Raw genomic sequence first — 15,568 nt, forward strand, 5'->3', positions numbered from 1 at the left:
AAACTTTTACAGATGCACAATTGAGAGCATCCTGTCGGGCTGTATCATCGCCTGGTACGGCAACTGCACAGCCCGCAACCACAGGGCTCTCCAGAGGGTGGTGCGGTCTGCCCAACACATCACCAGGGGCACACTGCCTGCCCTCCAGGACACCTACAGCACCCGATGTCACAGGAAGGCCAAAAAGATAATCAAGGACATCAACCACCCGAGCCACTGCCTGTTCACCCTGCTATCATCCAGAAGGTGAGGTCAGTACAGGTGCATCAAAGCTGGGACCGAGAGACTGAAAAACAGCTTCTATCTCAAGGCCATCAGACTGTTAAATAGCCATCACTAGCCAGCTACCACCTGATTACTCAACCCTGCACCTTAGAGGCTGCTGCCTATGTACATAGACATGCAGCATCACTGGTCACTTTAATAATTGAACACTAGTCACTTTAATAATGTTTACATACTGTATTTTACTCTATTTTAGTCAATGCCACTCCGACATTGCCTAATATTTATATATTTCTTAATTCCATTATTTTACTTTTAGATTTGTGTGTATTGTTGTGAATTGTTAGATACTACTGCACTGTTGGAGCTAGGAACACAAGCATTTCGCTACACCCGCAATAACATCTGCTAAATATGTGTATGTGACCAATAACGTTTTATTTGATTTGATTTATTCAAATGAGAAAGGTAAGCCTAATGGTGTTGTCTCAGCCATTAACTAGCTATTGGTCACAGGGGGTCAATCTGAACATTGGGCTCGGAGTGCTTTGGCAGGACCTTGTCCCAACACTCACACTTCTGCTCTCCTCCTTGCTCCAGGCACTGTGCCAGCGCTCCTTGTTGGCCAAATGTTTAGATGCCTGCTCTTCTGATATGCATCTAAATCATTCTTCATGAAGGCCACAATTTTGCGCTCTACCATGCTCTCATGTAGAGCTGTGAGTGAGTACTTCATGACTGAAAGACACCACGTGTCCCTGAAGAACTCCTTAAGGGTCAGCTGGATGATGGAGAGGGTTGGATCTCAGGCTGAACTGTAATCTTCTTGAAGGAGGCCATTTCTCTACTGACTGGAACAAATACTGGCCAGTCCACATTGGTGTTTGGTAGCCACTGCAGATTGCACTCTGGTGCATTCTTCTTTTACTCGTCTCCATGGTGACCCTGACATTTGACCTTTGCTTGTCTATACAGGTAACAATCTCTCCAAGAAATCAGTTCTTCATACAAAATTCTCCACAGCTGATCAGCCACTATCTAAGAGGCTCTCCCAGTAGAGACATATGGTCTACTCTACAGTAACCACTATACTATTAAAACTTGAAACTATCCATCCTCTGAAAACAATTGTTATAAAGCGAGTTATTGCAGGACTTCTTGATTTTGTCTTGATCAGTTTTTTCCAACTAGCTCTGTCTCACGTCAGAATTAGACGTTCATCCATGTTTCTCAAACATCAAATTTCGAAGTTGTTCCAAATGTCAGATTCCGAAGTGTTTAAGGTTAAGTTTAGGCATTAACTTCTAAATCTTAAGGATAGGTATTAACTCCAAATGGTTAAGGTAAGGGTTAAGGTTTGGGATAGGCTTAAAACAAAAATAACTTTCTATAGCTGGATTTGAACTTGCAACCTTTGGAATCAGAGGCAGCTGCTTACGCCCATCTTCCAGCCCCAACACCATAGCAAAACCGAAACCTACTTGAAACTAACAACGCTCACTGTTGCCCCTAGTGGCCGGTTTTCACATCATCTCTCGACATCCTCAGACATGGCTGGACATCAAATACTGACTTGCATCATGGGTGACCTGGCTGTTTTTTTCAGGGTCAGTGTTAAAAGACATGTTGTCTTAGGTCAAAGTTTATTTCCATTGTATCTTTCTGTACAATAACCGTATAAATACATTTTCACATGTAAAATAAAAATAAAAGAGGTCACCTTGCATCCCACCCAAAAACAATGTTGTTAGGAAGTACAAATAATGCACAAAACAAATGACTGGATGAAACAAAAGCTGATTAGGATAAACAATATTCATAAGTTAATGCACTATTACATATCTCATATGACATATCAACTGCATACCTGGTTATTTTCTGGTTAGGTTATTAAAATTACAGACAATGGATGTGCATTGTGTAAAACAAGAGATTAAACTCTAATTTACCCCATAGCATACATGATAATCATAATTCCTTCGAAAAACAATAGAAGGCACCACACACAGCTTTAGAACCTTCCTCCCATTGAATGTCTAGAATTTTAAAACATCAATTGATGTTAACACCATAACCCGTGTAACAAAGCCTACAAGAGGTGAGAAAGTGTCGAGTTGGAGATTAATTAGTCTTAACATGAGTACAAATGCAAACAGCTGGGAATCTTAGTGCACTCATGCTGCTTTAACAAATACAAGACCCCTATGAAAAGGGAGGCAATTTTCTATTTGAAAAGAGTTACAGCACCAACATGACATCTCACTCCATCATGTCGTTTTTTGATTAGGTACAATATAAACAACCAGGGTAAGCATGTCATTTCCCATGGAGAATTAAAGTTGTAAGAGTTATTGTGAACTGATGGTGTTGTGTTTACTGAGACAATGTTCATGTTTAATGATGAAGGTCAAATGTCAACTATAACCAGTCACCAACATGGTCTTTGACCTTCACTTCAGTCTGTATTATCTACACCACACCACCACTATGGAATTCAAGCTCATGAGCCTGTGGTATCATCTTTGACGTTGGACACACCATCACTGTGACTGCAGAATAACACCAAAGATCTTCACTGTGGTATTCACAGCATTCATAGCAGAGGTGGCCACCACAGGCAAATCTCTGGCCACTCTCTGGATGGGGGGCATGTTGGGTCCTTCCAATGTGTCCAGGATACCTTGAGACAAAAATGTTTAAACAAATGTCAAATTCTTATTTCTTTAATCATACAGCATCAAATTCAAGACCCAGTTTAAGAATATACCTTGGAGGGTCTTTGAATAGAAGCAATTAAAATGTGTTTAAAATTGGACTAGGGGAGTCAACTCAATTTCCTGAGTTCACATTATTGGCCTTCATTACTCTGAAAGACGCATGTACACTGCAATGAAATACTTTTGTGGATGACCTCATTTTCTTGGAGATTGTACACACACACACACACACACACACACACACACACACACAGTACCAGTCAAAAGTCTGGACACACCTACTCATTCCAGGGTTTTTCTTTATATGGTAGAATAATAGTGAAGACATCAAAACTATGAAATAACACATATGGAATCATGTAGTAACCAAAAAAGTGTTAAACAAATCTAAATATATTTTATATTTGAGATTCTTCAAAGTAGACACCCTTTGTCTTGATGACAGCTTTGCCCACTTTTGACTGGTACGGTATATATATATATATAGAGAGAGAGAGAGAGAGAGAGCGAGATAGATCGATCCTGGGTCACATACAATAGTCAAAAATGTAGGACCGATGTTTTGACAAAACAACAAAAATAGTGTCCTAATTGCACACACTTTGGGTAGTACAGTGCCTTCAAAAAGTATTCACATCCCTTCACATACTCAAAATGTTGTGTTACGGCTCGAATAAAAAAAAAAAAAAACATATCCTCATCTACATAATGACAAAGTGAAAATGTTTATGAAAAATGAAATACAGAAATCTCTCATTTCCATAAGCATTCAGACCCCTGAGTCAATACTTTGCAGAAGCATCTTTGGCAGCGAATACAGCTGTGAGTCTTTCTGGGTAAGTCTCTAAGAGCTTTCCACACCTGGATTGTGCAACATTTGCCCATTATTATTTTCAAAATTATTTAAGCTCTTGCCAGGTCTCGCCATAGATTTTCAATAGATTTAAGTCAAAACTGTAACTCGGCCACTCAGGAACATTCACTGTCTTCTTGGTAAGCAACTCCAGTGTAGATTTGGTCTTGTGTTTTAGGTTATTGTCCTGCTGAAAGGTGAATTCATCTCCCAGTGTCTGGTGGAAAGCAGACTGAACCAGGTTTTCCTCTAGGATTTTGCCTGTGCTTAGCTCCATTCATTTCTGAAATACTCCCCAGTCCTTAACGATTACAAGCATACCCATAACATGATGCAGCCACCACTATGCTTGAAAATATGGAGAGTGGTACTCAGTAATGCATGTATTGGATTTCCCCAAACATAACCCTTTATATTCAGGACAAAAAGTTAATTTCTTTGCCACATTTTTTGCAGTATTACTTTAGTGCCTTGTTGCAAACAGGATTCATGTTTTGGAATATTTGTATTCTGTACAGGCTTCCTTCTTTTCACTCTGTCAATTAGGTTAGTATTGTGGAGAAACTACAATATTGTTGATCCATCCTCAGTTCTCTTATGTTTTAAGTCACCATCCAAAGTGTAATTATTAACTTCACCATGCTCAAAGATTCTCATTGTCTGCTTTTTTATTTTTTTTACCCATCTACCAATAGGTGCCCTTCTTTGCAAGGTATTGGAAAACCTCCCTGGTCTTTGTGGTTGATTCTGTGTTTGAAATTCACTGCTCGACTGAGGGAACATACAGATAATTGTATGTGTGGGATACAGAGATGAGGTAGTCATAAATCATCTTAAACACTATTATTGCAATCATTGTATTGCACATTGTGAGTCCATGCAACTTATGTGACTTGTTAAGCATATTTTTACTCCTGAACTCATTTAGGCTTCCCATAACAAAGGGGTTGAAAACGTATTGACTCAAAACGTTTCAGCTTTTCATTTTTAATGAATTTGTTAAAGAACACACAAAAAAACATCATTTCACTTTGTCATTATGGGGTATAGTGTATAGGCAAGTGACACAAAATCTCAATTTAATCCATTTTTAATTCAGGCTGTAACACAACAAAATGTGGAAAAAGTCAAGGGGTATGAATACCTTCTGAAGGCACTGTACCTCTACGCCTGTATTCATTAAGCGTCATAAAGTAGGAGTGCTGATCTAGGATCAGGTCCACCCTTTATTCATCATGATTTAAAAGTTTAAAATGATCTTAGATCTGCACCCCTACTCTGAGACGCTTTGTAAATACGGGCTCTGGTTTTCTTTCCGAGGAATCTTACCTTCAACAATCTTGTGATAAGCGAAGTGCAGGTAGAATAGAAAGAGCATATGCAGAGCACCCAGTGTTCCACAGAGGATGAGGCGTGGTGTCTGGCCCACGGTCCGAGAGATGAGAGCAGCCACCTGAGAGAGAACGAGAGCGAGGGATAATGTGAGCAAGCGGGACAGACTGACTATCACTGAAATAATGGGTGCGTTCAAGCGGATAATTTAGCAAATGTTGCATTATGGGGATAAAATTTGTTCAACTGCATGAAATTTACAAAAATCACGTGATCAAAGGTCATGAAGTAGACTGCAGTCTACTGTAAGTTTCTGCAGGTGCTCTTCACCAACTTCATCCTGCAGCCATCGCCTGCATTGTGGGAGGCTCTATTGTCAACCAATCATTAGGGTGTTTTTGTTTGACCCATGCAAACTTGACCAAAGACATGACTAAAACAGGAACCAACTTTTCCACGATTCATGTAGGCCTATACAGTGGATATAGAGTGGTTTCAGAAAGTATTCACACCCTTTGACTTTTTCCACATTTTGTTGTGTTACAGCCTGAATATAAAATGGATTAAATTGAGATTTGTCACTGGCCTCCAAACAATACCCCATAATGTCAACGTGGAATTATCTTTTTCAAAATGTTTTCAAATCAATAAAAAATGAAAAGCTGAAACGTCTTGAGTCAATAAGTATTCAACCCTTTCATTATGGCAAGCTCAGTTAAGTTCAGGAGTAAAAATGTGCTTAACAAGTCACATAATAAATTGCATGGACTCACTCTGTGCAATAGTGTTTAACATGATTTTTGAATGACTACCTCAGCTCTGTACCACACACATACAATTATCTGTAAGGTCCCTCAGTCGAGCAGTGAATTTCAAACACAGATTCAACCACAAAGACCAAGGAGGTTTTCCAATGCCACGCAAAGAAGGGCACCTATTGGTAGATATGTAAACATTTTAAAAAGCAGACATTGAATATCGCTTTGAGCATGGTTAAGTTATTAATTACACTTTGGATGGTGTATCAATACACCCAGTAACTACAAAAATAAAGACGTCCTTCCTAACTCAGTTGCCGGAGAGGAAGGAAACCACTCAAGGATTTCACCATGAGACCAATGATGACTTTAAAACTGTTACAGAGTTTAATGACTGTGATGGGAGAAAACTGAGGATGAATCAAAAACATTGTAGGTACGCCACAATACTAACCTAATTAACAGAGTGAAAAGAAGGAAACCTGTACAGAATCAAAATATTCCAAAACATGCATCCTGTTTGCAACAAGGCACTAAAGTAATACTGCAAAGAATGTGGCAAAGCAATTCACTTGTTGTCCTTAATACAAAGTGTTATGTTTGGGGCAAATCCAATACAACACAGAGTACCACTCTCCATATTTTCAAGCATAGTGGTGGCTGCATCATGTTATGGGTATGATTGTAATTGTTAAGGACTGGGGAGTTTTCAGGATAAAACATTAATGGAATGGAGCTAAGCACAGGCAAAATCCCAGAGGAAAGCCTGGTTCAGTCTGATTTCCACCAGACACTGGGAGATGAATTCACCTTTCAGCAGGATAATAGCCTAAAACACAAGGCCAAATCTACACTGGAGTTGCTTACCAAGAAGACAGTGAATGTTCCTGAGTGGCCGAGTTACAGTTTTGACTTAAATCTACTTGACAATCTATGGCAAGACCTGAAAATGGTTGTCTAGCAATGATCAACAACCAATTTGACAGAGCTTGAATAATTGGGAAAATAATAAATGGGCAAATGTTGCACAATCCAGGTTTGGAAAGCTCTTAGAGACTTACCCTGAAAGACTCACAGCTGTAATCGCTGCCAAAGGTGCTTCTACAAGGTATTGACTCATGGGTGTGAATACTTATGTAAATGAGATATTTCTGTATTTCATTTTCAATAAATGTTAAACAAAATCTAAAAACATGTTTTCACTTTTTCTTTATGGGGTATTGTGTGTAGATGGGTGAGAAAAATATATTTAATCCATTTTCAATTCAGGCTGTAACAACAACATTTGGAATAAGTCAAGGGGTATGAATACTTTGAAGGCACTGTATACAAAATGAATGTGATATTTGAGGCTCTCTCTCACTAATTGATTGTATAATGTACACACATGATTTCAGTTTGTGAGTGTGTGATATGGGGGTTGGAGACATGTTTATTTCAACATTATAAAGAAAAACTAAACAATGGCATGTTGATCTGAGCCTGGCTGTCGCGGTTGCACCTCCCCCGACTTAGCACTAAAACGTGCCCAGTGTGAACGTCAGCGAGTGTCTAAGTGTCAAGGGGCTCTTGGGACTTGTAGTAATTGATCTGCTTATTTACCATCCGCAGTGTGGAGAGCCCTCCTACGACCAGCCACAGGATGTAGAACAAGGAGTGGAAGTGGACGTTGTAGGTGACGAAGAGAACCACGCAGTGCCCGAAAAGACCATAACCCTGTTGGGGGCACATAGTAGAACAGACAGTGAGATTTCACACTGCATTTATAACAGACTGATTACACAGGGATGCTGTGAGTGGAGTTATGGTCATGGTTTTATTTTTTGTATTTTTTTACTTTTTAATATTTTTTATAATTTTTTATTTATTTTTTTATCTGGGGGGGAATGGATCAGCTTAATATTGCAGATAGATTGTATCTTCTATCAATGTAATTGTCTGCATCACTACCAATCCCCCATGTTTATTTTTTTTGTTTTTTGTTTTTTATATATATACTCCCCTTTATTACTTTTCAACCCCACCATCCTTTCCCTACTTGGAGTAAATTAGTGAACAACAATGCCCAGGCCTCTACTTCCGGACTATACTTACTATCTACACCTTATGGACAGAGTTAATTTTACAATAATTCTATTATACAGTGGGGAGAACAAGTATTTGATACACTGCCGATTTTGCAGGTTTTCCTACTTACAAAGCATGTAGAGGTCTGTAATTTTTTTCATAGGTACACTTCAAAAATCCAGAAAATCACATTGTATGATTTTTAAGTAATTAATTTGCATTTTATTGCAGCTTGGTGAGAAGGCAACAACTGTTGGCGCAATTATTAGAAAATGGAAGAAGTTCAAGATGACGGTCAATCACCCTCAGTCTGGGGCTCCATGCAAGATCTCACCTCGTGGGGCATCAGTGATCATGAGGAAGGTGAGGGATCAGCCAAGAACTACACGGCAGGACCTGGTCAATGACCTGAAGAGAGCTGGGACCACAGTCTCAAAGAAAACCATTAGTAACACACTACGCCGTCATGGATTAAAATCCTGCAGCGCACGCAAGGTCCCCCTGCTCTAGCCAGCGCATGTCCAGGCCCGTCTGAAGTTTGCCAATGACCATCTGGATGATCCAGAGAAGGAATGGGAGAAGGTCATGTGGTCTGATGAGACAAAAATATAGCTTTTTGGTCTAAACTCCACTCGCCGTGTTTGGAGGAAGAAGAAGGATGAGTACAACCCCAAGAACACCATCCCAACCGTGAAGCATGGAGGTGGAAACATCATTCTTTGGGGATGCTTTTCTGCAAAGGGGACAGGACGACTGCACCGTATTGAGGGGAGGATGGATGGGGCCATGTATCGCGAGATCTTGGCCAACAACCTCCTTCCCTCAGTAAGAGCATTGAAGATGGGTTGTGGCTGGGTCTTCCAGCATGACAACGACCCGAAACACACAGCCAGGGCAACTAAGGAGTGGCTCCGTAAGAAGCATCTCAAGGTCCTGGATTGGCCTAGCCAGTCTCCAGACCTGAACCCAATAGAAAATCTTTGGAGGGAGCTGAAAGTCCGTATTGTCCAGCAACAGCCCCAAAACCTGAAGGATCTGGAGAAGGTCTGTAAGGAGGAGTGGGCCAAAATCCCTGCTGCAGTGTGTGCAAACCTGGTCAAGACCTACAGGAAACGTATGATCTCTGTAATTGCAAACAAAGGTTTCTGTACCAAATATTAAGTTCTGCTTTTCTGATGTATCAAATACTTATGTCATGCAATACAATGCAAATGAATTACTTAAAAATCATACAATGTGATTTTCTGGATTTTTGTTTTAGATTCCGTCTCTCACAGTTTAAGTGTACCTATGATAAAAATTACAGACCTCTACATGCTTTGTAAGTAGGAAAACCTGCAAAATCGGCAGTGTATCAAATACTTGTTCTCCCCACTGTATATATATATATATATTTTTTTTTTTATTGCTCCTGAACTTCTTCTACTCTCAACCTCTCCGATCATTTTCATGATGTCCATCCGGTTTGCTTTTATATGCCATATCTTTCTAACTGTGCTCTTTCCCAAAAGCTCCCAACATACAACCTATATACTTATTATGGACACAGTATGCTTACATTATTAGCTATCTTTGTTATTATTTGTTGTTATTTGTTATTAGTCCCATCCTTCAACTCTATTCAATACCTCCCATCTATCTCTTAACACCATCCATATAGGATTTCTATTTGCCATATATATTTCAACTGTACTGTGATGTTTTACAAAAGTTCTGAACCTTTCTATTCTCATTGCTTCTACAGATTGTGAAATAAAAATAAACATTTTTGCTAAAAGTATTATTATATTATTGATTGACTATGACTTTTCAGATCACCCAGTAATGCTATCTGCAAGGTTAGTTCCAGGTAAATATTGCAATCCTTTAGCCATTCCTGGACCTGTGTCCAAAAACAAGCTACAAATGGACAGAACCAAAACAAATGATCTAATGATTCTGTCTCTTCACAGCAAAATCTGCAGAGCTGGGAAGATTGTATCCCCCATATAAATAACATTCTATTGGTAGCAAGAATTTTATATAATAATTTAAATTGAAAGATTCTAATTTTTGAATCTGGTGTCGTTTTGCGTGTCAGTTCATAAACACTATGCCATGGGATCGGTACGTCAAAGATCTCTTCCCAACTATTTTGCAATCTTTATGGGACGGCTGTCAATCCTTTGGTCCTTAAGTGAAACTGATATACTTTTTTATTTATCACAGTTTTCCTTAACCAATTATGTTCTTTAATGCAAGGCCGACAGACAAGTTCCTTACTTTCTCCCCCTTCCACTTTCCTCTTCCACTTTTGCGGTAAGGCTGCAATTATTTGGTTGTAATTTTGGGTAGAGCAGACATTTCAGACAGTGATGGTCATTGTTGACTCACCAGCAGAGACAGCATCTGGAGCATTGTGATCTGGGCGTTGCACAGATATGCCAGGAAGTATATGAAGGAGGAAACTCCCAGCCAGTAACCAAAGCATGTCCCTATGGCTGTGCCCATCAGAGTACCCTCTCTCTGTCCAGGGATGAAGAACAATGTATTAGGCCTAATCAAGGTCAGATAGACAACATATAGTGCCTTCAGAAAGTATTCATACCCTTTGACTTATTCCACATTTTGTTGTGTTACAGCCTGAATTTAAAATTGATTAAATATGTTTTTTTTCTCACCCATCTACACATAATACCCCATAATTACCAAGTGAAAATACGTTTTTTGAAATTTGTGCAACTTTATTACATAAGTATTCACACCCCTGAGTCAATACTTTATAGAAGCACCTTTGGCAGCAATTATAGCTGTGAGTCTTTCTGGGTAATCTCTAAGAGCTTGGCACACCTGGATTGTACAATATTTGCACATTCTTTTTTAATTCTTCAAGCTCTGTCAAGCTGGTTGTTGATCATTGCTAGACAGCCGGTTTCTTTTTTTCAAGCCGATTTAAGTCAAAACTGTAACTAGGCCACTCAGGCACATTCAATGTCATCTTCATAAGCAACTCCAGTGTATATTTGGCCTTGTGTTTTAGGTTATTGTCCTGCTGAAAGGTGAATTCATCTCCCAGTGTCTGGTGGAAAGCAGACTGAACCAGGTTTCCCTCTAGGATTTTGCCTGTGCTTAGCTCCATTCCGTTTCTTTTTTATCCTGAAAAACTACTCAGTCCTTAACAATTACAAGCATAACCATAACATGATGCAGCCACCACTATGCTTGAAAATATGGAGAGTGGTACTCAGTAATGTGTTGTATTGGATTTGCCCCAAACATAACACTTTGTGTTAAGGACAAAAAGTGAATTGCTTTGCCACTTTTTTGGCAGTATTACTTTAGTGCCTTGTTGCAAACAGGATGTATGTTTCGAATTATTTGTAATCTTTACAGGCTTCCTTCTTTTCACTCTGTCAATTAGGTTAGTATTGTGGAGTAACTACAATGTTGTTGATCCATCCACAGTTCTCTTATCAGTGATTAAACTCTGTTTTAAAGTCACCATTGGCCTCATTGTGAAATCCCTGAGCGGTTTCCTTCCTCTCCGGCAACTGAGTTAGGAAGGACGCCTGTATCTTTGTAGTGACTGGGTGTATTGCTACACCATACAAAGTGTAATTCATAATTTCACCATGCTCAAATGGATATTCAATGTCTGCTTTTATAATTTTACCCATCTACCAATAGGTGCCCTTCTTTGAAAGGCATGGAAAACCTCCCTGGTCTTTGTGCTTGAATCTGTGTTTGAAATTCACTGCTCGACTGAGGGAACATACAGATAATTGTATGTGTAGGGTACAGAGATGAGGTAGTCATTCAAAAATAATTGTATTGCACATTGTGAGTCCATGCAACTTATGTGACTTGTTAAGCACATTTTTACTCCTTAAATTATTTAGGCTTGCCATAACAAAGGGGTTGAATACTTATTGACTCAAGACATTTCAGCTTTTCATTTGTAATAACTTTTTTTATTTTATTCTAAAAACATAATTCCATTTTTATGACATGGGGTATTATGTGTAGGCAAGTGACACAAAATCTCAATTGAATCCATTTTAAATTCAGGCTGTAACACAACAAAATGTCGATTAAGTGAAGGGGTGTGAATACTTTCTGAAGGAACTTATCACAATTTTATGGAGATCTACGGACAGTTCCTTGGACTTAGTTTCTGCTCTGACATGCAACTGTGGGACCTTATATAGACAGGTGTGTTTCTTTCTAAATCATGTCCAAACAATTGAATTGGCCACATGTGGACGCCAATCAAGTTGTATCGATGTCTCAATGATGATCAAAGGAAATTGGATACACCTGAGCTCAATTTGGAGTGTCATAGCATATAATTTAGCAAAAAATTCTAAATATGTTTTCACTTTGTCATTATGGGGCATTGTGTGTCGATGGGTGAGATTATTTTTTTCTTTTTTATCAATTTTGAATTCAGGCTGTAACAACAAAATGTGGAATAAGTCAAGGGGTATGAATACTTTCTTAAGGCAATATATCTTAAGAATGCAGGATGAACAAACCACATGAGTGTTACATGAGCAGTAATTTATATTTTTGAGCTGCAAAAGCTGAACAGATAGATGGCTTTTGGTTTCATAATGTCAAAAGGGTTTTGAGTTGATGGCTACCCCCATCTACAGTTTTAATTAATCTACCATCAGTATCCCTGAGCTTCATAATACATGTTAATCTATACATACTGTATATTAACATGCATTTACGAAGCCAGTATAAGTTGAGCTCTCTTACAATAACTGTTCCTGATGTCTTCATTCCATGCAGGAGGATGGCCACCAGCGTGAACACCAGCATCATGGGCCCATACAGCTCCCCAGCAATCTTCTATAGTTGGAAAATAGGAGCAGTGAATACATTAATGTTTCCTTTAATTGGCCAGGTAAGCGCTGAAAGCCTCTAGATTTAAATCTCCCCCCGGCCTGTGAAAATAGTATGGGAAAAGAAAATTCCACTCACCTGTGGAAAATGTATCATGCGGATGGGTATCATTGATTCAATCAACCTAGAGTAGAAAAGAGGCGTAAATGTCCGACATTTTTAAATAAAATGTGACTCCGCGAGACTATTTTACAAGTTAAACATTGTGATTACAAACACATTCGTGACCGACTCTCACCTGTTTCTAACTTGCATAGGCTCTACATCAAAGTACGGCCGGAGAATATCTATGTTGGCATATAGGTTGAAAGCTTTGGAAGCCTGACGCTTTCCTGCTTGCCACACCTAAGAGGATGAGGGAAAGTTCATTTACATTTACATTTTACATTTTAGTCATTTAACAGACGCTCTTATCCAGAGCGACTTACAGTTAGTGCATACATTATATTATTTTTCATACCCCCTGTGGGAATCAAACCCACAACCCTGGTGTTGCAAACGCCATGCTCTATCAACTGAGCTACATCCCTGCCGGCCATTCCCTCCCCTACCCTGGACGACGCTGGGCCAATTGCACGCCGCCCCATGGGTCTCCCGGTCGGGGCCGGCTACGACAGAGCCTGGATTCGAACCAGGATCTCTAGTGGCACAGCTAGCACTGCGATGCAGTGCCTTAGACCACTGCGCCGCAGTGCCTTAGACCACTGCGCCACTCGGTTCATCAGATGACAAAGGTGTGATGAAAGTCAAAGTTAAGACTGCAACATTAACCAGACAAGACTATTGAGATGTAACTTATAATATTGGGTTATGGCAAAGGCCATTTCATAACAAAGGTACTGTTGTGTGTGACAGGTTGTTGCCCATCATCAGCATCACAAAGCATTCTCAGCTCACCTCATCTGCCACCTGTCTCCCCAGCTGGCCATTGATACCCTTCATGCCCAGAAACTCGCCATCCTCCCCAGTCTCCTCTTCAGTTGCTTCTGCCTCCTCTGCCACCTCCTCCTCCTTCATGCGCTGGTGCATCTCCCCCATGTCCTCAAAGCTGGAGCCTGATGTGTCATCCATGTTCTCCATGTCAATCACTGCTGAACCAGTGCCCTGGTAAGATAGTTTATTAGATATAACTACTGTATATCCATCTAGGTGAAATGATGTTTCACAAGCAAATTGTCAATGTTTCCTTTTACACAGTCACCACGTGAAACGAATAAGGAAGAAACACAAATAAGGATATTTCTAGTTTATGGTTAGCTAACTAGCTACCCCATTCATAGACGCTAACTGCAGTATCTTCTGACCAGAGGAGGTTTGTTAAGAACCCCAACGCTTGAGCTAAACATTAACACGCATCGCTTGTGGTACGGTTTTGGAAACATATCAGCAAGAAATCTTTAAAACATATATTTTTTAAAAGGTTAAATTACTACATACGTTTATAAGGTTAGCGTTCCCACACGGCCATATCCATGTTACAGCGCTTGTTTACGAAAACAGACGGAATACAGTGGACTACATGTGCTAATTAGCTATCTGCGTAAATGGAAGACCGATGCCAAAATACTGTCGGCTGCAATTGTGTTAAAACGGTGTTTTTCATTTGTGAAATTATTTTGATGTGATTTTAAAGAGGGATTTGTAAGTGTTTCTAGAACCGTACCACAATTAAGAATGATTCACTTTTAGATTAGCCAATTCGCCTTAAACAGAACATGTAAGGTCCTTTGATTTAGGAGTAACGTTAGGTTAATTTAGCTAGTCTATTATTGGGCTAGCTAACTACCTACCACAACATTGTGGGCCAAGGTTTGTCAATTTTCAGTAGGATGATGACATGTATTACAGAGTAAAATATAGTTCGGCAACACTAAAGACGATGTACAGTGATATAATAAAATAGTCGATACATATTAAGCATTTTCTTGGCTAGCTATCAATACAGTACCTGGATAATGTTGTCATCAAAACCGCCCCATGGTTCCGTGTTTTTGTTCCCATCAGACGAAGCCATATTTTAGAGCAAGTGGACGTGTTCTTGATCCCTTGTAAAAAATAAAACTGCACTTTCAATCTCCCATACAACCAACGAATTGTTAATTATAGCATCAGATGTGCTTTAAAGATAAACATTTGTTCCCAAATGCGTTAAGCTGCCTGGTCAGATTCCACGCACAACAACACGTCGTGCGTACTACGTGAACACTTCTTCTTCGTGTGAATTTCCGGCAAACTAGATGCTTTTTGGCGTATTGCTGCCTTTCTCAGCCCGAAGTGTGCACTCCACATCGTGACAAAACAAAAAATAAAGGGAACGGGAAAATTTTAAATTGCACCACCCATAACTATAAAACCAAAACACGCCCCTTATTCCACTACTTTGCCCTAACCGTTCCTACTCCTGGCCTGTGATAATGTGACTCAGTCTTTGAACACCTCCTGTAACTCTTCTGCCACAACATATTTCACTCCCAATAACTTTTCTGCTGCTGCTACTACTACTTTTGGCTTCTGTGACTTCCTTTCCATCTGTGCTGTACAGTTAATTACCATAACAATGAACACCAAGAAACCAACCTGCTGCTACATGACCATAACCTTGGCACCTGAAACATCAAAACGGATTCGAAACAAACGCTTTCACAGGATTACTCATATCCTTGCATTACTTTATCACACAAACACTCAATATCAAAACTAGGATAGACAGGGTCTCCTCAGTCTCG

The 15,568-nt window shown here is 39.6% G+C and overlaps 1 protein-coding gene across 1 annotated transcript; it reads right to left on the reverse strand.

The window, feature by feature from the left end:
* Positions 1-1,819: 1,819 nt before the first annotated feature.
* On the reverse strand, positions 1,820-15,342 carry LOC311109584 (protein YIPF3-like). Its single transcript, XM_084152513.1, has 9 exons — positions 14,791-15,342; positions 13,740-13,946; positions 13,081-13,187; positions 12,921-12,966; positions 12,696-12,788; positions 10,326-10,457; positions 7,488-7,601; positions 5,125-5,248; positions 1,820-2,905 (listed from the first exon to the last, which is right to left on the reverse strand). Exons 1-9 carry the CDS (start codon positions 14,854-14,856, stop codon positions 2,766-2,768), a joined length of 1,029 nt encoding a protein of 342 aa, XP_084008639.1. The 5' UTR covers positions 14,857-15,342; the 3' UTR covers positions 1,820-2,765.
* Positions 15,343-15,568: the final 226 nt, after the last annotated feature.

This window comes from Coregonus lavaretus (assembly GCF_964263955.1).
Source record: "Coregonus lavaretus genome assembly, chromosome: 1".
In the NCBI taxonomy this organism is placed as follows: domain Eukaryota; kingdom Metazoa; phylum Chordata; class Actinopteri; order Salmoniformes; family Salmonidae; genus Coregonus; species Coregonus lavaretus.